A 21676-nucleotide genomic window follows, 5' to 3' on the forward strand; every position below is an offset into this window, starting at 1 on the left:
GCTCAAACATTTGATAATCTGAAACATCTAGAGTGAGGCCAGAATCTAGAGCAGAAAATGTTCAGGTCAGATAGCATCTGTAAAGAGAGGAAGATAGGGTTACCATTTCATAAATATATTTTTAATTGGTGAAGAATGAATTGTTAACCTGCCGAGTATTTCCATTTTTTTCTGCTTTTCTTTCAGATTTCCATCATTATTTGTGGAATTCTGCTTTTTGTGTCCGAGGGTAAAACAGTGTGATTTTGACAGAAACTGGTTTGAGATTCTTCACTTGTCTTCCCTGTGGAGCAGTTACTTTATGGCATGGATTTGATTGATGATTAACAACATTTTAGGTTAGATTATTTACAGTGTGGAAACAGGCCCTTCGGCCCAACAAGTCCACACCGACGCTTCGAAGAGCAACCCATCCAGACCCATTCCCCTATGTTTACCCCTTCGCCTAACACTATGGACAATTTAGTATGGCCAATTCACCTAACCTGCACATTTTTAGACTGTGGGAGGAAACTGGAGCACCCGGAGGAAACCCATGCAGACACAGGGAGAAAGTGCAAACTCCACACAGACAGTTGTGTTCAATTCCACACAGGAATTGAACTTGGGTCTCTGGCGCTGTGAGGCAGCAGTGCTAACCACTGTGCCACCATGCCGCCCATAAGTGTGGTGTTGTTAACTCAAAAGCTTGACTGTAACTTTTCGGACAATGTTGTAAAGTAGTCATTATTCTTGCTCAGGACACCCCTCTCAACAGTGCTGGAGGCTCTACGCCTCAGGCAATATGATCAACGATTTCTGCAGCTGTCAAAACTAAATCATAGCCCAGCTTGCACACTGTCTTCTGAACATCTTTCCCCTAATCTACTTATCTATAACATAATAGAGACTGTGTGCATCCACTTAAAATTAGGCTTGATATCTGTGGCCATTGAACATCTTTTGATGTGACGACTTTGCCCTTTGTACAGCGGTAGTTGTCTACCAGCTCACCTTGCAGTATCATGGTAGGTGCTGACAGAGGGTAGACAAATTGTTCAGCAGTTTCAATTGAGAATTGAGAGTTGATAATGGGCAGGTTATCCATTCCATTTTATTGCTAATGCAGTAAAAGTGAAAAATTGCACTCCTAGAGAGATATATAAGGATAGAGAGGACAGATCAGGGCAATGTAGCTGTTATGTTTTATGTGCAAAACACATTATGGAACTGCAGGAAATAATTAAACCTAAATTTAGTGCAGATAAGTTTTGTAGAGTAATGGACTGAGATTACGGATAATAATTGGAAGTTAATTGTGAGCATCTGTTAGAGATTACTAAATCAGTTTGACTCTACAGATGTTGAAATCTGCATAATGACTAGGGATATATGTTTGAATGGGAATTCATTAATCAGAGGAGATTTTAATTTATTGAGATTTAATTGGGAAAGCTATAGTCAGATCACAAGCAGATGAAGGAAAATTTCACCAGTCACATTGGTGCACTGTTGCCTATTTTGGCTGCCTCATTTCTGTTTCTTAATCCTTTGGACAACCCTTTGCTACAATGACGCCAGATAACTGCAACAGATAGGAACAAAAGGAGTGTTCCCCATCAAGTAACTGGTAGACTAGAAGGAACTGCAGCAGCACTCAAACTGGAATAACAAGACAGTCAGACTGAAGACGCGTGAGGTGCATTAACTCTTCAATTTTTTGTGTTATGATAATAAGCCCCAGAATCCTATAACACTTGATTCCTGCGAGACCAGTTACTGTTTGAATTTGTTACCGAGGGGTTTGCTCATGTAGCCCAGAACAACAGTTATTTTTGTTGTCTGCAAGTGTAGACTAGAAGGTTCACAGACATGTCGCCAATGTGACTTTGGGATATGGGATGAAGAGATGCAAAAGTGGTACCCACAGCCTGTTCACTTGGAATTTCCTGGATGTGCAGTAGGTCAAAGACACGGATGTGGCACATCTGCCTCAAAGTTCAGACCCTCTGGGGAGGCATTGGTGTCATGGTGATGTAATTGGGTACAGCAGTCCAGAACCGATGTTAACCTATAGATGTCAGGGATTAAATGTCACAAGGGATGATGCAAAATTTGTATTCAATAAAAACCTTTTCAGTAAAAACTCTAATGGCAACCATATTACCACAGCTGATTGGCGTAAAACTTCATCTGGTTCACTGATGTCCTTTATGGAAGGAAATCTGCCATCCTTACCTGGCCTGGCCTCATGTGAATTCGGACCCATAGCAAAAGACTCTTAACTACCCACTCGGCAATTAGAAGTGGAGGATAAATGCTGGTTAGCAATGCCTGTATCCCTCCAGCAAAAGGAAAATGGAATTTCATTGCTTTACTCCACAGACATGATTACGTATTATCTTTTTACACGTTAGTGAATGAGTATGCAAAGATAAATTAAATTTCTGATCTGATTTCCTGCACCAAACCAGAAGTGGTTGGACATATTAAGCTTGGGTTACGTATTGAAAAATGATAACAGCTTAACAGTATTTTTTTTAGAGCACAAAGATAATTTCACCAATAACAATGTGTACAGCAGTGATGGCTTCTCAAGTTAAATATGTGAACACAGTTTGGAAAGTTCTCCTAACTAGCTGGTAATAACACAGATGCTGAATCCATAACTATGGAATGGTGATGACAGTCATGAGAGATTTGCATCAAAGATCAACCTGCTCAAATTTCAGAAGGCAAAAATGAGTTGACAAACAACATCCCTGGGCCAACAAATCGGGTGGATAAAATAACCTGGACCTAAATGCATTCCATAACCTTTGAGATGGTTATTAACAGGTGTTGAAGAACTTCATGTCACCAAGGTGAATCTTGTTAAAAGCCCAGCATTCACAATTAACAAATTTTCAACTTTGAATTGTTAATGTTTCATCCATTTTTAAACTCTGACATGTAAATCTTATTTCTCTGAGGTCAGTTGTAATTGATGAATGAATTAATTTTAAAACATTTTCTGGAAAAATAAAACACATGTTGATATTTTCAAAGCCAACGCTTAAGTAGAATTAAGCTATTTATTTGCCTACCTAGTGGAAGTATTGGCTGTTCTTGATATTTTTACCAATTTTGCTATAATGCAATAACATAAATGCTGGACTTGATTTTCAAACCTTCCTTAGTTGAGATGGAATGTTATCTATATAAAGAGCCAACTGACTGAAAACTTCTTAATCAACTTACACCTGAATAAATGAAACTGTTAAGTTGCCACTGGAATGTGAGCTATCTAAGAAAGAAATTTAAGCTCTGACTGAAACTTGACTCCTTGTGCATTTTACTACTGAAGCATATACTGTTTCAGTAAGGTTAGAGTATTGCACAGGAGTGAGCCATTGAACTTTGCCCTTCCAATATATGTTGACGATTGACAGTTGCTTTTCTGATCAATCTTCTCACATTCCCAGTTCTCCAGTGAGGATTTTCCCATTATATGACAATGAAATTGTCAGCATTCCCCTTCATAACTCCATTGAAACTACCAAAACCACTGGAATCTGCATGTGGAAATTCAAAAGTGATTCTACCTTTCTCCAGGACCTGCTCTGTTGACTGCCATTAGTGGGATATGCAGAAGTTGTAGCTAACTTCCAACTTTCTGCTGTTAGTCTCACTTAGAACCCTTGAAAATGTTACACTCATTCAATGAGGAGTAATTGTGATTTTAACAAGTTAATTTAGTTATTGCTAAACAGTCTCACTGGCCCTAACTAGCTAAATGTTCATTATGTTAGCAATAAAAAATCATTTTTATATGATTAAATCTTTTTCTTTCAATTTCTATCATAATCCTATCTTTTATTTCACTACCTGAAATGGAATGAAAAATGAAGGATATTAATTGTTTTTTAACTCCCTGGTTTTCTGTGTGCAAATACTTCAAAGTGGTCACAGTTACTGTGCACCAAAGCAACATCTTGATTTAATATCAGATTTAAACAGCTGTCAGTAAAGGGAAAACTCCGCTGCTCATCACTTGATCTTTGACATCAGTGATGAGGAGCATTGTTTCAGTGCTGACTGTAAAATCCAGCCCACTGACTCGCTGGCTGCTGCCATGTGTATTCGCAGGCAGTTCAATTGAGTGCCACAACCGAGTCTGGCTTATTCTTCTTGAGTTTGGAGTCTCAAATAGTTCAATGATGATTGTAATCATTGAACTATTTGAGTCTCCAAACTCTTGTAAGGGTGTCACTTGCCTTCTGACAATGATAGGGTCATGGTCAATTACAGCTCATACAGAACAAATGATAGATAGCAGTCAGGGTCATCTGTTCAGTATCAGCAGACGCAAGGGAGCCCAGCACAGACTCAGTGGTGGTTGCAGCACCGGAGGCAGGTTTGTGTTCCTGTTGGCTTCTACATCCAGCGCAGATTCATGGAGGCAGCGGTGAAGGTCAGTTTGGGTCCAGTACAGGAGCCAGCAGCAATGGGAACAGCTGCATCGGTGAGGTGTGCCTGAGGTGGACCCATGACAGTGGCAGAGTTCAGTTTGGGTCAATGCGGTTCCTGACCACATCAGTGATGTCTGCGTTGGCAAGGTCCAGCGAAGCCGCAGAGTAACAAAGGTGAGATTTTGCTGAAGAGTGGCAACAATCAATCCAGTGGCATGGACATGGCAATGGGGACTTGGGCCTGGCCATCAAGCCCATGGCCTATGGTGGAGCACTTAACAAGAAGCACTGCAAAGTTGAACATACCTTATTTCTTGATTTTGCCTTTATGTTCTATATTAGCTTTATTTTTCTGTGTGTTTTGAGGTGGCGCTGGAAGATGGCAACACTATACAACACTTTTCACTGTAACTTGTGACAAAATACGTGTGACAATAAATAAATCAATTTTTAAAAATGTGGCATACAGGCTAGGTGTCAAGGAAGATGTTTGATAAATTTGGGAAAGGTCTGCCAAGTTTCACATGAGCAAAAAGCTGAGAGGATAAAGATTGACAACAGAGGTAGAAAACACTGGAGATGGAAAAGATACAAAAGAGGATACTTGGAGATTTGTTTGGAGTTGAATTCAGAGAGGAGGCTTCAAAAACATCCCATCCTCAATAATAGGGGAAGCCCAGCACATTAGTGCAAGAAGACATTCCTGAAACATTGGCAACATACATTCACCAGAAGTGCTGAGTGGATAATCCATCTCCGCCTCCTCTTGAGGTCTTCACCATTATAGATGACAGTCTTCATCCAATTTGGTACATGATGTGATACCAATAAATGGCTGAAGCGTTGGATGCTTATCCACTACACTGCACAATATAGTGACAGTGTAACTGAAAACATTGATTCTTAAACAAGCTGCACATGAGCCAGGTTGTTCAAGTGCCACACAAACACAGATACTTACCTGAGCCAGACCTCATTTGTACGTCACTTGTGAGCTGCATAATCTAAACAGAGCCCAATGTAATGGAACTGGTTTGTCCATTTAAGGGACTGGAGCTATTTCCAGGGTAGGTAGGAGCTGAAGAAATTTTATTTAAACTATGTCCTGCCATTCATCTCAAAGGTTTTAAATATCAAAATTACTGTCCTTTACTCTCAATACCCCTTAGTGGAGAAGCACTGAGTCCAATCATGGCATGTTAGGAGACGGCTGGCTAGATTTAGTTAACAGCATACAATAGAAATCAGTCTGGATTAAACGAATCCATGTGAGTTTAGCACATTTCTGTGAAAGTATATTATCTGCTTTTTGCATGCATAGTTTTGTGATGGAAATCTTTAATTTCAGCTGAGTAATTGGTATCTATTCGAGGCAAAATGTTTCCGCACGCGAAAAGATATAATCAGAGGAGCAAGTCACGTTTGGGTGCTCTTGTACACCTCAAGGGCCTGGTTCTAACAGTGATTTGAGCAGATTATGGGAACAGAGCACCTGTTTGGTCTTTTTGGCTGCATCTTGCTGTATAAGACTGCCTTGAGGTTGTTTTACAATTACATCTGGGAAGAGAAGTGGCTAGACATCTTTTCCACATCTGCTGATTCATTTGCTCCTGTCCATAGTTACACTGTATGTCTAAATGCCACATCATTTGGCTTTGATTTTTCCTTTGCCACATTTATTGAGCATTGCATTACCTTAGAGAGTTCAATTTCTGTTAGCATTCTGTTGAAGAAACCACTTCATTTTTGCATTATAGATGCAATGGACTTGGCTATAAAATTGGCTTGTTACCCAGAACTAAACAACATTTAGTTTCTTCTACAACGCAGCACCTGCAGAGCCTGTCAGAAATGTTATTCATGCACACACTCTGATAAGATCTCTTGATTGGTTTTTATAAAGTGTAAATCTATTTTCATCATTGATCAGAAGGTCACTTTTCCCCCAGGCAATTCATAAATCTCTCAAATCGCAGGCGTTTTGGGTATACGCGCAGGAGGTTTTTCAGTCTGTGTTCGTCCCTGACTGTGTGGTTTCTGAGTCCGGCTATATGTCGCATGCTTTATGCACAATGAAGACTTGGATGAAATGACCCCAGTATACTTTAAGCTGGATGATTCTGGCCATGATGTATTCATTTCCATGACAATATATTGACTTCAAAGAATTACAGAATTGTTGCAGTGTGGAAGGATACCATTGACCCATTGTCTCTCCATCGGTTCTATTAGCTAGTGCCAATCTCCTGCTGCTTTCCAATATTCTTATACACCATTTCGATCCAAATAATCACTCAACGCCCTTTTGAATATCTCAATTGAATCTACCTCCATGACATTTCCAGGAAGTGTATTCCATACTCTAACACTCATTGTGTGAAAAATAATTTTCTGACATCACCCTTGCTTTTCTTTGACAAGCAGGAACAGTTCTCCCTATCTACTCTGTCCAGCCTGCGTATGACTTTGAAAAATTGTACTGGCTCCCCTCCTAATCTTCTGTTAGGAGAACTGTCCCCACAACCTCCTCAATCTATCGTAATACCTGAAGTTTCTCATTCCTGGAATCAATCTTGTAAACCATTTCTGCACTCTCTCCAATGCATTCACATCTTTCCGATTATATGACATCCAGAACAGTCACAGTACTCTAGCTGAGACCTAACAAATGACTTGCACAAGTTCAATATTATATCCCTGCTCTTGGGTTTTATGCTCCTTTCAATGAAGCTGTGAAAACTGTATATGTTATTTACCACTCTGACTGCCTGTTCTCCCACCTTCAATGATCTGTGCATATAAACCCAGATTCCTCTGCTGCCGCACCCTCTCGAAAATTTACTCCCTATTTTATATTGTCTTTCAACGTTCTTCTGACCAAAGTGTATTGCCCCGTACTTGTCTGCATTGAACTCATCTGCCACCTAAAGTCCCACTTCACCAATTAGTCATTGCCCTTTTGGAATATGTGCTGTCTGTTCTCCTCACAGTTTACAATTCTTCTAAGTTTAGTGTCATCTACAAACCTTGAAATTGCCCCCTGCACACCAAGATCAGTTATAGTTACTTAAATATTGGGGAAAACAAGGGTCACAATACTGACCGTGGGGAACTCCACGCTAAACCTTCCTCCAGCCTGAAACTCACTTCTCTGGCTGTCATGTGAGACACATTTATTTTATACCCAATACATGATACACTTTCATCGACTTGAGACCACTTTGAGTTGAATAGCCCTGTTGAAATCATTGTGCATACTGTTATGTACCTACACTTGAAATGTATTGTAGTTAATAAAATATAATTGTCTATCTTTTCAAAAGGGACTGTATGCTTTTCAATAGTGCCATCTTGTGACTCATTTTGAAAATAATTGCTGATATCGCCCTGTGGTTCCCGTTCTAGAAAATCATTGCATGCCCATATCTTCGGAATTAGTTGAGCAAGAAAATCTGTGAAATGGTAAAAATTATAAGCAATGAAAATATTTTCATATTTTCATTGATTATAATTTTTAACATTTCATAATGTCATGGACCATGAGTGAATCTTTAACAATATCTAGTTTTTGTGTATTCTATGAAGCAATTATCTTGATTTCATTTCCTTGTGCCCCTTGTTGCTTTACAGTTTTATGTGTCAATATTTATTCTGGAGATTATAGGCTAGATTTATTCCATTTTAGTTGTGAGATGTTTGTGCATATTTCACAAATATTCATGGCTAGCACATTGTCCATAACTGATCTATTGTCTACGCTATTGATCATCCACACCACTCTTCAGTAGCAGCAATGTGTACAAGATTTACTGCAGAAATTCACCTGGGCCCCTGTAGACTTCTAAATCCATGATCATTACCATACAGAAGGGCAATGGCAACAGAAACATGGGAATACCACCTCCTCCCAGCCACTTTCCATCATGACAAGGAAACATATCACGATTGCTTCATTGCCACTGGATCAAAATCCTGGAACACTCTCTCAGCAGCCTTGGGTATCCCTGCACCAAATAGACTGTAGCGGGTCAAGAAAGGAACTTTCTGCCTTCTCCAGGGCAGAATGGGCAACAAGTACTGGCCCAGCCAGAGAAGCCCATATCCCTGAATGAACCTTTCAAAACTAAGTAATTACCAGAATTGTAGAATGTTCATTTTAAATCTTGAATGATGACCAGCCATTAGTTATGAGGAAATGAATACATTATTTTTGTAAAATGGTTGTTCCATTCTTCAACAAAAGTTCATAATTTGTTTCTACAAGTTTACACTTTCATCCTTTTGTGATATGCTGAACAAAGATTAGAAAGTTGATACAGGCCTGCTTTGTAGGGAATTTTTGTTGCATTTATGATACTACCTTGCAATGGATGAAAGTCAAATTCATGAAATGCTCTATTCAGGAGAGTGCTTACTTCCTGTGACCTGGAGTGTATATGTGACCTGAACAATGTCATGGATCTGGATATAAATGGAGCTTCAGTGTATTTTGACACACAGCTTATATCATTTGTCTCTTATGAACTTGTTCTTAAGCAGCTTTTCACTAGACCAGGCTATGAATGTAGCCTGGTGGGGAGTGGTAAGTAACTTTGAACCTATGCATTCTCAAAGCTTTTCACAACTGGGAGGTTCCTCACCTTGTGCCCAGGTTGATTAAAAATCAATTGGTGCTATGATTATTGTGACTACCATGATGCTAGAAGACAATCAATATGTACTAAACTATTTTCTCATTCAGGAATTCCTATGTTTCAAATGATCTTTCCTTACAAGACCTCCCTACACTGTATTAGCTATGCTAAACTGGATTGGGAACAGGATCTCAATGTATGAGTTTTCATGAAATAGGAGCAGCAGTAGACTACTTGGCTCCTCAAGGCTATCCCATCATTCAATAAGATCATGGCTTATCTGTTAGTTTTCATTCAATTTGCTTTACCATCCACCCACGATAACCTTAGGTTACTGTTTGGAAGGAAAATCAGTCTACCTCCAGCTTATTAACATTCAGTGACCATGTCTCCACTGTCTTCTGAGGCAGTGTTCCAAAGTCTCTCACAATCCATGAGCAGGAAAAATTTCTCTCTCTCTCTCTCTCTCTCTCTGTCTTGAAAGGACAAAAGACTAAGTCCTAGTTGTGGATGTTACCATAAGAGGAAACATTCTTGCCACATCCACCTTTCCAAGATCATGCAGGATTTCATAAAATTCAATCAAGTTATCCTTCATTCTTCTAAACTCCAATGGCAACAAACCCAGTCTGTCCAGACTCTCCTCAAAAGTCAAACTGCTCATTCTAGGAATCAATCTAGTAAATCTCCTCTGAATTGTCTCCAATGCACTTACATTCTCCCTTATATAAAGAAACCAAAACCACACGATATTTGAGATATGGCCTTACCATGCCCTCTATAATTGAGTATAATAACCCTACTTTTATGTTCAATTCCATTCAGAATAAAAAAAGCATCACATCAGCCTCCTCCATTATGTGCTGTTCCTTCATATTAACCTTTTGTAACTCGTGTACTGGATTATCTAAATCCCTATGGATCTGAGAATTTTGCAGTTATTTTGTCAGTTTCTTTTCCCTGCTGATCATTGAATGTTTTCTGATAATTTCAAATTGACCAATTTTATCAAACAACCCAGAAAGTATAGAACTTTTTTAAATGATTGGTAAAAAGGAAATCCCAAAATGGGTCTTTTAAACACTAAAGAAACCATCAAATGTCTTTGCTAATCACCGTGAAAACATATGGATATCTTTACATCAGTTTTATCTTCAATATCATCAATATTAACCATATCAATCAAGATGTAATCTAGATTATTTTTTCTAGATGTTCAATTCCAGATTGCTTGTGGATTTGTAAATGGAGATTGAATACTTATGAACTCTCTATGGGAGATGTCCTTTCATCACCTAAAAATGCAGTTTCCCTGCTTTTAGAAACTTTCCAGTCCATCAACCAAACCCCAGGAGCAATTGGAAACTTTTCCCTAACATCTTCGAGGGTCATGGCCTCTGTCTCATTTTCAAAAATTTAAGCTCATTTCATTGCATCATATCACTGATCCCTCATTATCTCTTTCTCTGGAGCTTGCTTTTTGAATATCTCTTTAAATTTGTTTTTCCTGACAGTACAAACCTTAATTGACATGCTAAGAACCAGCTCACTTGCATCAAGTATTGCATTTTTAACTCTCCCCTCTTTCAAAGGTTTCTCTTCCAAAAGGCTCGAACAAACATCCAATGCCTTACCCACTAAAACACTTTGCAAAAATAAGAATCCCTGTTTTGTGGTTCCTCCCTCACATCTTCACCATTCTCTCAAGCAAGATCACATCCTCAGTGAAATTAGGCCCTTGGCAATGATTCTGTGTCAAATCTAAATTTGTTTAGGAACTGATTCATTGTCTGAATATTTAATTTCTCTTTGATCCTGTATTTTAAGCTTTTCTTCAGCCTGGTCTTATTTTCTGATTTCTTTATCTCACTGAAACTCTCCTTCCCTGTAATTTTCCTCCCTTGTTATCACTTTTCCTTTGAGGCTGTAACAGAAGCAGTTCAAATTCCATTTGCTGTGTTCTTTCAAGTTTGACTGTTTATTTTTCTTCCCTTTTCTTTCTAACTGGAGTTTTTTTTTACAGTTCTCTTCTGCTATTTCAAGCTGCGAGATCGACTATTGAATCCTAGCCAATTCAATCTGCATTGGCCTTGGATCAACCTTTTCCTTCTTCCAATTCCCAGATGCAGTACTGTTGTATGAAATGTCTGTAACTTTATTAGCCCCTTCTTTTATCTTTAACCTCAATACTACTGCTAATTTATTGAACCGAGCTTTGGTCACTTGATTATTAGACCTTCTCATTCTTCTCTAGAAAAGTCTTTGCAAATAATAGAACCATCGAACTCTTTTTGTTTTAGATAGGGAAATTCACCACAAATTCCTGTTATCATAAACCAATATCCAGCACTTCTATCGCATTCTATGAACTCAGAATCTTGTAAAGTTATCAATTGTTTTGACCTTGTTAGAGTGCAATGATATTTTATTGTTTGTGTTTCAAATCTGACAGTTCCATTATTCACTGAAGAATGAATTGACAAAATTATGCTATATAAATATCAAAGGTTATGAACAATAAATAGATTTGCTTTAATACTGAGGTTAAAAACATTAAAAGAACAATGAATTCAGTTAGTTATACCCTAAATTCAGCTCCTAACATCATATTTCTGTCTACGTTCATTATATTCATACACCTGATAAACTCAAGTCAAAGGGTTATCAAAGACTGGGAGGATAACTGCTTGGCTCATCTACTATTTCAAAGATTTGGAGTGCTGAGATTTATTGAACCTTCCATTTACTATCCCTGCATATCTCTTTCACTGTCCTATAGTTGCAGACTCCCATATCAACACAAACATCTCTTGCATCACCACATCTGGTCAGATGTCTCCTGGTACTTTTTTCAAACTCTGAAGTCCTGCATCTAACACTCTCCCTCCACCCAGTTCCTCCTCCTCCCATGCCCACCTCCCACATGCCTTCTCTTTGATGTAGAAGAATTACAGCCTATTGTGAGGAGGTATTGAAGTTAACAAGACTTTCAAACACCTTTTGAGTCGTCACACAAAGTTTCAACTGAACTCTGAAAAGGATTCTTTCTCTTCTGGTAGTCAGTTTGATCTAAAAGCAAAAAGTAATCTGCTTGATCACTGAATCACCCACATAATTGACTTTGTTGATCATCTTATGTCCATTGTTGATCTCCTATGCAACCTGATCACAGGTTCATTGCTCTCTTTTGCAGTGTGTCAGTCAGCTGAAACACACTACTCTTTGGAATGGCAGGATGCAGCACTTTTCCTTCTATCTTTATTAAACATGTCTACATTTGTTATTCCTTCAGATATTCATTTTTACACAGATACCAGGACAGTTTACTGCAGTAACCATTACTTTGATCCTGTTTGTGGGCCCTGTTTTCAAACCACTGACTACATCACTCTCCCTGACTGAACAAATCTGTTTGCAACTTTGCTGTTCTTTTTGACCTCAAGATGACCTTCCAATCATATGTCTGGCCCATTACCAACATTGCCTCCTTCCACCTCCGTACCATCGCATGACTTGACCCCCAGGCTCGGTTCTTCTGCTGCTTTTCTAGACTTGATAACTATGAGCATTTGCCTGTTCTACCATTCATATTGTTTCAGCTGCCAAGATCTTAAGCTCTGAAGTTCCATTCTAAATCTCTACCCCCTCTTATTCCTCCTTTAAGACGCTTCTTAGAATAACTATATCGACAAAGCTTTTGGTAATTGCCTTAGCATGTGACTCAGTGTAAAATTGTGTTTTATAATGTTTCGGTTTTATACAATGCTTTTATGGATATATATTTTACAAACCATATCTGCATCTCTAAATAAGTTGTTTAACTTATAGCATCTAATCAGTTGTCATAATTTATATCCTTTTTTTTAAACAGGTTATTTGGCCTAAAGGATATTATCCATTCAAACTGTACAAATCCTCATGAGCTGGTACTCAATGTGAATCATGCATGGCCTGCTTATGCAAATCCTGCAATCCTTCTTTTACTCTACTATATAATAGCATCCCTCCTGAAGCTGAAAAGAAAGGTATCTCATCAGACAGTAAGTGGAATTCTTTATCTAACATACCAGCATTATGCATTGGCAGTCTAACAATAGCAGTTGAATATGAATTGTTCTTTGCTCCAAGTTTAATTAGTTCTTTTTGAATTTAAGTTAAAGAAATTCTGCTGGAAATAGCCCTAATTTTATTAGGAATTTAATATGACAAATGTGTTTGAATTGTTAGTTCCTGGGGTTTCAAAAATAAACTTGTGTTTGCACAATATACTGTGATTAATTTTTTGGAAAGCAATAGTTGTCTGAGGATAATGCAGAACAAGAAAATCCTAAGTTTCTATGCTGAGTTGACATGGGGGTTGAGGGGGGCTGGAGAATAAATCAGGACAGATTACTGATGGTTTATAGTTAACTAGTTCCCTAGGTGATGCTACGTTATGCAAACTAGACAGGAGAGTTGGATGACATTTCTGGGGCTGACATTTATAAAATTGGATTTTGACACTGATCTATCATCATGTGCCCAGTCCCAGGTCCGTAAAACAACCATGTTTGTGCAAGGCTTTTGTTGGAAAGACTGTTCCATTAAAATATAAACAGAGTGATAGAAGATGTTGTTGTTAATGCTTTCAAATGACAATTAGTGATGATCTGCTCACTGAGGCTCAGTTTGGGTTCCATCAGGGCCATTCACCTCCTGATTTCATGACAGCTTTGATCCAATCATGGACAAAATAACTGAATTTCAGAGGTGCGGTGAGAAAGACATCAAGGTAGCATTTGATTGAATGGAACATTGAGGAGCCCTGGCAGAATTAAAGTCAATGGAAATTGGGGAAACCTTTCCCTTTGTTGGTGTCATACTTGACACAAAGGGGAGATATTGTGATTGATCAAAGTCAATCATATAAGTTCCAGGATATCACTGTACGAGTTCCTTAGGATTACTTCCTAGCACAATCATCTTCAGCTGCTTCATCAAAGACTTTTACTGCATCATTAGGCTGGAAGTGTAGATGCTCACTGACAGTTGCACAATGTCCAGCACCATTTGTAACTCAGGTCTAGTAACAATCATATCCATACGCAACAAGTCCTGGACAACATTCAGACTTGGTGTGATTTTTGGCGAATAATATTTGTGCCATATGTATGCCCGATTTATCAAAAACATACCTGTCTCCTCTTTCCATTCAATGACATTACGATCACTGAGTTTCTCACTATCAACAATCTGGGAGATATAGTTGACTTAAAAACTGAACTGGAGCCACCACGTAAACACTGTGGCTACAAGAGCAGAACTGAGGTTCCAAATTTTGTGGTTTGTAAAGCATCTCCTGATTTCCCCAAAGCCTGTCCGTCATCTACAAGGCACAAGTGAGGAGTGTGATGGAATACTCCCCACTGGCCTGGATGAGTGCAGCTCCAACAACACTCGAGAAGCTTGACATCATCCAGGACAAAGCAGCATTCTGACTGACACCTCAGTTAACACCTTCAGCATTCAGTCCTTTACCACAGACGAGGTAACACAGTGTATACCATCTACAAGATACACTGCAGCAACTCCTCATAGCTCCTTCAATAGCTCCATCCAAACCTGTTACCTCTTCCAGTTAGATGGGCAAAGACAACAGATACGTAGGAACAGCACTACATGCAAGTAACTCTCCAAGCTATAGGCCGTTCTGCCTTGGAAATATATCACTGTTTCTTCAATGTCACCAGATCAAAATCCAAGAATTCCCTTCTTAACAGTACTGATATATACCTATCCCAAATAGATTGCAGTGGTTCAAGATGGCAACTCATCACCACCTTCTCAAGATAATTAAGATAGACAATAAATTTTGGTCTTGCTAAAGATGCCCACACCTTTATAAAGAATTTTTTTAAAAACCTGTTTTGTTGCGAGCAGCAAATGAGGACAGGACATCGGCTCGATCCCCTCTCTGTTGTTTTCGTTTTAAATTGAAAAACATTCCCTATTACTAAAGGAGGTTTGTGCAGTCAGTAATTAGTAAACAAGGTCATCTGCAAAACTCTTGGCAAATTTTTAATTTACGCTTTATTTTAATTGTGGCAGCAGCCCTCAAAAACTTGAATATTTTTGTCCTGTGGTGCAATGTATTGGGATCATAAACACTGTTCCTACTGACTAATGACGTTGGAATGCTTTAAACTTCGCTGATTCATTTTTCTTTTGCATGAATGGGATCCATGGTCTTGATGCAACATGCAGTTTTCAAATGTTCTCTTTGTACTGCAGCACCGCGCCCTGAAGAAGCAAACTTTGTTGTTTGTGCACATTAGTTCAATCAATTATATTCTTGTTCATGCCTGCAAAAACGGTGGTGGCTCTTTTTAAAAACTCAGCCGTGACAAAACTGGGAGGATGCATACAGCACAATAAATTCTTCCTTTGACCCCTGCCTCCACCCTGCTCACCACAGCCCACAAACAGGATTATTCCTGCAAGATTTACGAGAAGATATTTTGGGAACAAGAGAAGTCTATTTGGATTGACAGCTTTACTGTACTTAAAAATAGAAAGAGCTTGTTTTGCTCATGATTCAGGAAAATGCATTTTTATCAAGGGAGGACGGGGGTCAAGCAAGGATCATGAAGAATTTATCAAATTGACCTGTGAAAATGGAAGTGTCACAACAATTTCTCCGTTCCTCCCTCTCTATTGTTGTGCAATATTTCATTGTGTCTCTTCTCGTTCAATCGAATCTTATGTCAAATGGAGTTCAAGTTGCTACAGGACCCACTTAAAACAGAAGCAGCTGATGAATACCTATTTTAAAACTGTACTAGAAGTACCTAGCAGGTCAGGCAGCATCTGTGGGGAGAGCAAGAATGTTAACATTGCAGGATTGTGACTTTTCATCAGAATGGGGAGAAAGATGAAATGTAATAGGTTTTAGTAAGTGAACAATGGGAGTCAGGAAGGGAGAATAGAAAAGAAGGTTTATAATACGTTGCTAATACTAATTTGAAGTTAATTTTCAATGGTATAATCGATCATAAATCACGTTTTATTCTAGTAGAGTCATTCAGCATTTATTACGCCTATACCGACCAAAAACACTCAACTACCCGAATCTCATTTACCTGCTCTTGGTCGATAGCCTACTATGTCTGGCATTTTAAGTAATCATCCAGATGTATCTTCAATGTTATGAGAGTACCTATCAGTATCACCCTCTCAAGCAGCATATTTTGTTTCTACCACTCTTTGGGTAGACAAAAATGTTTCCTCCGATCTCCTCTACCCAACTTACCCCTCACCTTAAACGTTTGTCCTATGGTGTAAAACATATCTGCCATGGGGAAAATGTTTGATTTCTTTGGACTTAAAAACACCTTTTCCTAGTGAATGAAATTTCCAGTGCAACCATTTCCATGTGAACTACTCTCTTTGATCTTGGGCACCTCTAACAGCAGCTTGTGGTCAGTTATTTCCCAGAAATACAAGTGTTGATTATTGTTTAAAAAGAATACTTCAAGTATTCTGATAACTTGATTTTATGTGCAACAGTATATTTTATTATTCTGCAAGGGACATGGTAGACTGTGAACAACGAACTGACTCAGAAATTCAGATGTCCATCTGTAAGTGAGTAACCCCTTAAAGACAGTACCTGGCATTACTTAGAGTAGTACTGTTACCCTGAGTAGATTTGCCATTCAAACTGAAAGAGTGGGAATGGAAGGAGGAATTAATAGATGCCTGGGTTTTAAAAAGAAAGCTGTGAACTCCACTGTTGCTAGTGAAATGAGGCCCCTGCTCCAGAATACAGACAAGTAAAAGAGATATGGAACAGTGACTCTTAATACATTTCCCCTAAACCACCCACAAACCCAAATTGTTTGTCTGCAGTTGACCAGCCATTTTCCATCAGCATGGAGACCTCATTGAACAAATGATGTGGAGGTGCCGGTGTTGGACTGGAGTGGACAAAGTTAAAAATCACATGACACCAGGTTATAGTCCAACAGGACTATTTGGAGGCACTAGCTTTTGAAGTGCTGCTTCTCTAACTAACCAATGAAGAAGCAGCGTTTTGAAAGCTAGTGATTTGAAATAAACCTGCTGGACTATAACCTGGTGTTGTGTGATGTTTATCATTGAACAAATGCGGACATCGTCAGTGCATCAACTCTCCTTTCCACATTCTGCTGATAGCTGTCATTCCTCAATAGGTTTGAAAAGTAAATGACAACTATTGGTTTGTATGAGCATCTATACTTGTGAATATTTTCAGAATGATGGAAAACAGAAAAATGGAGAAGAAGTTGAACTAACAAACATGGAGCCTTGGTCAATGAAACAGGATGAATCTGAAGATGAAGCTAAAGTAAGTAATGCCAAGCACAAATTCAATAAAAGTATCATTAAATAGAAATCAGAAATAGATGTGATCCTTTAATGTGCTATCCAGTGACTATCTTCACATGTTGATAACCACTCCAAATAGGTGAAAGGTCAATACACCTCAGAAATTCGCCCATCAAGTGTGCTCCACCATTCAATCGTGGCTGATATATTTCTCAATGCCATTCTCCTGCCTTCTCTCCATAACCCCTGAACCCCTTACTAATCAAGAACCTATCTATCTCTGTCTTAAACACACTCCATACTCTCCACAGATCTCTGCAGCAACGTGTTCCACAGATTCACCACTCACCAGCTAAAGAAATTCCTCCTTGTATCAGTTCTAAAGATCATCCCTTCATTTTGAGGCTGTGCCGTCAGGCCCTAGTCTCTCCTACTAGTGGAAACATCTTCTACATGTCCACTCTGTCCAAGCCTCTGAGGGTTCTGCAAGTTTCAATGAGATCTCCTCCCCCTCCCCCACTCATCCTTTTAAACTCTATCGACTACAGACTCAGAGTCCTCAACCACTCATGACAAGCCCTGCATTTCTGGGATCATTATTGTAAACTTCCTCTAAATCCCCTCCAATACTAGCACGTCCTTCCTTAGACATAGAGCCCAGACTGATCTCAATATTCCAAACTCGATTTGACCAGAGCCTTTTACAGCCTGAGCAGTACGTTCCTGCTGTTGTATTCTAGGCATCTTGAAATAAATGGTAACATTTCATTTACCTTCCTAACTGCCAACTGAACCTGCATGTTAACCTTATGAGAATCCTGAACTAGGACTCCCAAGCCTAACCCTGTTTGAAAAATAATCTATGCCTGTATTCTTGCTACCACAGTGTATAACCGCACACTTGCCCATGTTGTATTCCATCAGTCACTTCTTTGCTCTCTCCCCTAGTCTTTCTGCATTTTTCTGCAGCGTCCCCACTTTCTCAACATTACCTCTCCCTCCATTTATGTTGTGTCATCTGCAAACTTAGCAACAATGCCTCGGTTCCTTCTTCCAGATCGTTAATTTATGATGAAAATAATTATGGTCCCAACACTGATCTCTGCAGAATTTCACTAGTCAATGACTGCTACTCTGAAAGAGACCTTTATGCCCACTCTCTACCTTCTACCAGTCAGCCACTCTCCTTGCCCCTAACAGAATGGGATTTTCTCTTCTTTAGCAGCCTCCTGTGTGACATCTTCTAAAAGGCCTTCTGGAAATCCAAATATATCACATCCACTGGCTGTCCTTTATTTAACTTGCTCAATACTTCCTTGAAGAATTCTAACAGATTTGTCAGACATGATCTTCCCTTGACGAAGCTGTGCTGACTCAGCCCTATTTTAACCATGCATTTCCAAGTACTGAAATGATGAACTATTTAAAAAGAACTTCTCAATGAATGAGATCAAGCTAACCAGCCTATACTTCCTGTCTTCTGTCTCCCTTCCTCCTTAAACAGAGGTTTTCATTTGCAATATTCCAGTCATCTGGCATCCTCCCTGACTCCAGTGATTCCTGTAAGATCACTCATGCCTCCACAATGTCCTCAGCTATCTCCTTCAGAGCTCTGGGCTGCATTTCCATCTGGTCCAGGTGATTTATTCATCTTCAGACCTTTCATTCCCTTCACCACCTCTCTAGTGATGGCCCTACATTACCTTCTGCTGCTTGAATGTTTTTAAATTCAAGTTTGCTACTGCTCCACTGTGAAAATTAGTGCAAAGTACGTATTCCATTCCTCCAGCACTTCTTTGTTCCCCAGAACAACTTCTGCAGCTTCATTTTCCAATGGTCAAATGTCTACTCTTGCCTTTCTCTTACCTTTTATATATCTAAAAAAAACTGTTTTAAATTACTAGCTGCTTGCCTTCATTTTTCATCTTCTCCCTCCTTATGTTTTAAGGCTTCCCAGTCCTTTGGTTTTCCATTAATCTTCATAACATTATATGCAACTGGTATTTAATGGCAGATTTTTGCTGATCAAATCTTGGATGTCTGGACTTTTTAATTGTTGCTCAATACAGTCACCCAATTATTGTAATCCGAGGGCATCCATTTCCTTAAAGTGAGGAAAAAGTCGAATTTTTGTTTAATGTTTTGGCCAAATGCAAAATCCAACATTTGATGCAGTAATGCATCTCATAATCTGTATTGAAATGAACATAGTCATGTTTAGTGAAGGGCTGGTGTCTGTGCATATAATAAAAGAAAAGCTTTATCATGACCAAATGACCAAGAAGCATCAACAATATATTTTGTGAGTTGTAAGTTTAAATTACCTCTGCTTTAACTCTGGCTTCATAGCCAATTATTCGTCAAGATGTGGGCATGCACCTTCCTTCCAGATCTCTGCCTCTTGCAAATATCTGAAAGCATCCTCTAATTTTTGTAAAATCAAACATTGCAGTGAGTGAAAGCCCACTGACTTGAAGCATGAATTCTCTTGCTTTTCCTCTCTCTCTTTCTCTCCACACATACTCATAATCCTGTTTATAGCTGTGATTGTTGTAATTTTATTTTGCCCTCACTGCGTGAAATATGCCCTGTCTATGTTTGGCACCTCCTCTGGCTGAGTTCCAGAGCTTAGAATGTTGAGAATCTTAGTATGTGAAAATATTTTGCTAGTTAATACTACAGTGTGTGCAAATTCTCCAATAAAGTGCTTAAAAAAAACCCTCACTGATTACTGACCTAAACTCTTAATGATGTTTTCCAGCCCATGCTGCAACCTGCCAATGGCGATCATGACGAAGGAGACAATTACTCACTACGTATCATTAGCGGATCAAGCCAACCAGATGCAGCTGAATCGTGTAAGTTCACATTTGACGTAGATCACTTGTGATGCTGGCATGACAATTGTGGCCAATTAGTGCAATTAAAACAAAGCATTTAGCACTGGTCAAGGCTGCTGCATTTTTTTCTCTAGCTGGTCAATATATTTTGAACGAATCTATTATTAATGTAAGTATAGAATACAGAAAGGATATTAGCTGAAGAATGCATTCCTTGATTCCGGTGAAAATAATGAAGGGTGCAGATGACCCCCAATCAAGGTGCTTCAGGCATTGCCAGGGGATCATAACAGCAGAAAGACTTGAGACTGCAATGCTGCTGTTGGCAGCACGTTTGTAAATGTAATGCAACTTGGTCACAAACCAAAGGCATGCTCTGAAACTGGACAATTTCCTTTCCACCAGCAAGGAAACCAATTAGAAAACCAGGTGAGCAAACTCAGGCATTGCTCATGAGAAATCAGTACCACTGATCAGGACACTGCAGCTGCATGCTGAAGAATCGGTCTCTAAAGCAAATTGACTTTTCACAATTTGAGGATGGCATATGATCTCAAGGAGAGCGGATAATTAGATTAGATTAGATTACTTACAGTGTGGAAACAGGCCCTTCAGCCCAACAAGTCCACACCGACCCACCGAAGTGCAACCCACCCATACCCTACATTTACCCCTTACCTAACACTACAGGCAATTTAGCATGGCCAATTCACCTGACCCGCACATCTTTGGATTGTGGGAGGAAACCGGAGCATCCGGAGGAAACCCACGCAGACACGGGGAGAATGTGCAAACTCCACACAGTCAGTTGCCTGAGTCGGGAATTGAACTCGGGTCTCTGGCGCTGTGAGGCAGCAGTGCTAACCACTGTGCCACCGTGCCGCAAGTTTCATTTGGAGGAGACAAATTGACATTGGTGCATAGGAAGAACTTGCTACAAACTGCATCAAATGACGGGCCTCATCCAACAAGCCAAAATACTGACTCTGTCCATAATACATAAACCTTGCTGAAGATATGCAGTGGAAGTGTGTCAAGAGAGACAGATGAATCCTGGCTCAAATCTAACCTTACCCTACCCTAAGGGCTCCCTATTCTCTCTGCTCAGAGGCCTATGGCTTTGGGATTCGCACATTGAGGACAGACAAATTAGGCTGGGCCAATTTCGTCATTGTTTTGAGGGGCTATCTGTGATGACTAGGTTTAGATGTGTACTGATGCTACATATTAGATTACATTATGATTAGATTAGATTACTTACAGTGTGGAAACAGGCCCTTCGGCCCAACAAGTCCACACGGACCCTCCGAAGAGCAACCCACTCATACCCATTCCCCTACATTTACCCCTTCACCTAACACTACAGGCAATTTAGCATGGTCAATTCACCTAACCTGTACATTTTTGGACTGTAGAAGGAAACCAG

The 21676-nt window shown here is 39.4% G+C and overlaps 1 protein-coding gene across 3 annotated transcripts in view; it reads left to right on the forward strand.

Annotated features, from left to right (window-relative positions):
• The window catches only part of piezo1 (piezo-type mechanosensitive ion channel component 1), a 339923-nt gene that overhangs the window by 201334 nt on the left and 116913 nt on the right, over positions 1-21676 (forward strand). For all 3 annotated transcript variants that reach the window (XM_060838027.1, XM_060838028.1, XM_060838029.1), the window contains 3 exons: positions 12936-13104; positions 17337-17429; positions 20172-20268. In XM_060838027.1, the coding sequence (XP_060694010.1) occupies positions 12936-13104; positions 17337-17429; positions 20172-20268 (359 nt within the window). The remainder of the gene's footprint in view (positions 1-12935; positions 13105-17336; positions 17430-20171; positions 20269-21676) is intronic.

Source organism: Hemiscyllium ocellatum, chromosome 17 (genome assembly GCF_020745735.1).
Source record: "Hemiscyllium ocellatum isolate sHemOce1 chromosome 17, sHemOce1.pat.X.cur, whole genome shotgun sequence".
Lineage (NCBI taxonomy): Eukaryota > Metazoa > Chordata > Chondrichthyes > Orectolobiformes > Hemiscylliidae > Hemiscyllium > Hemiscyllium ocellatum.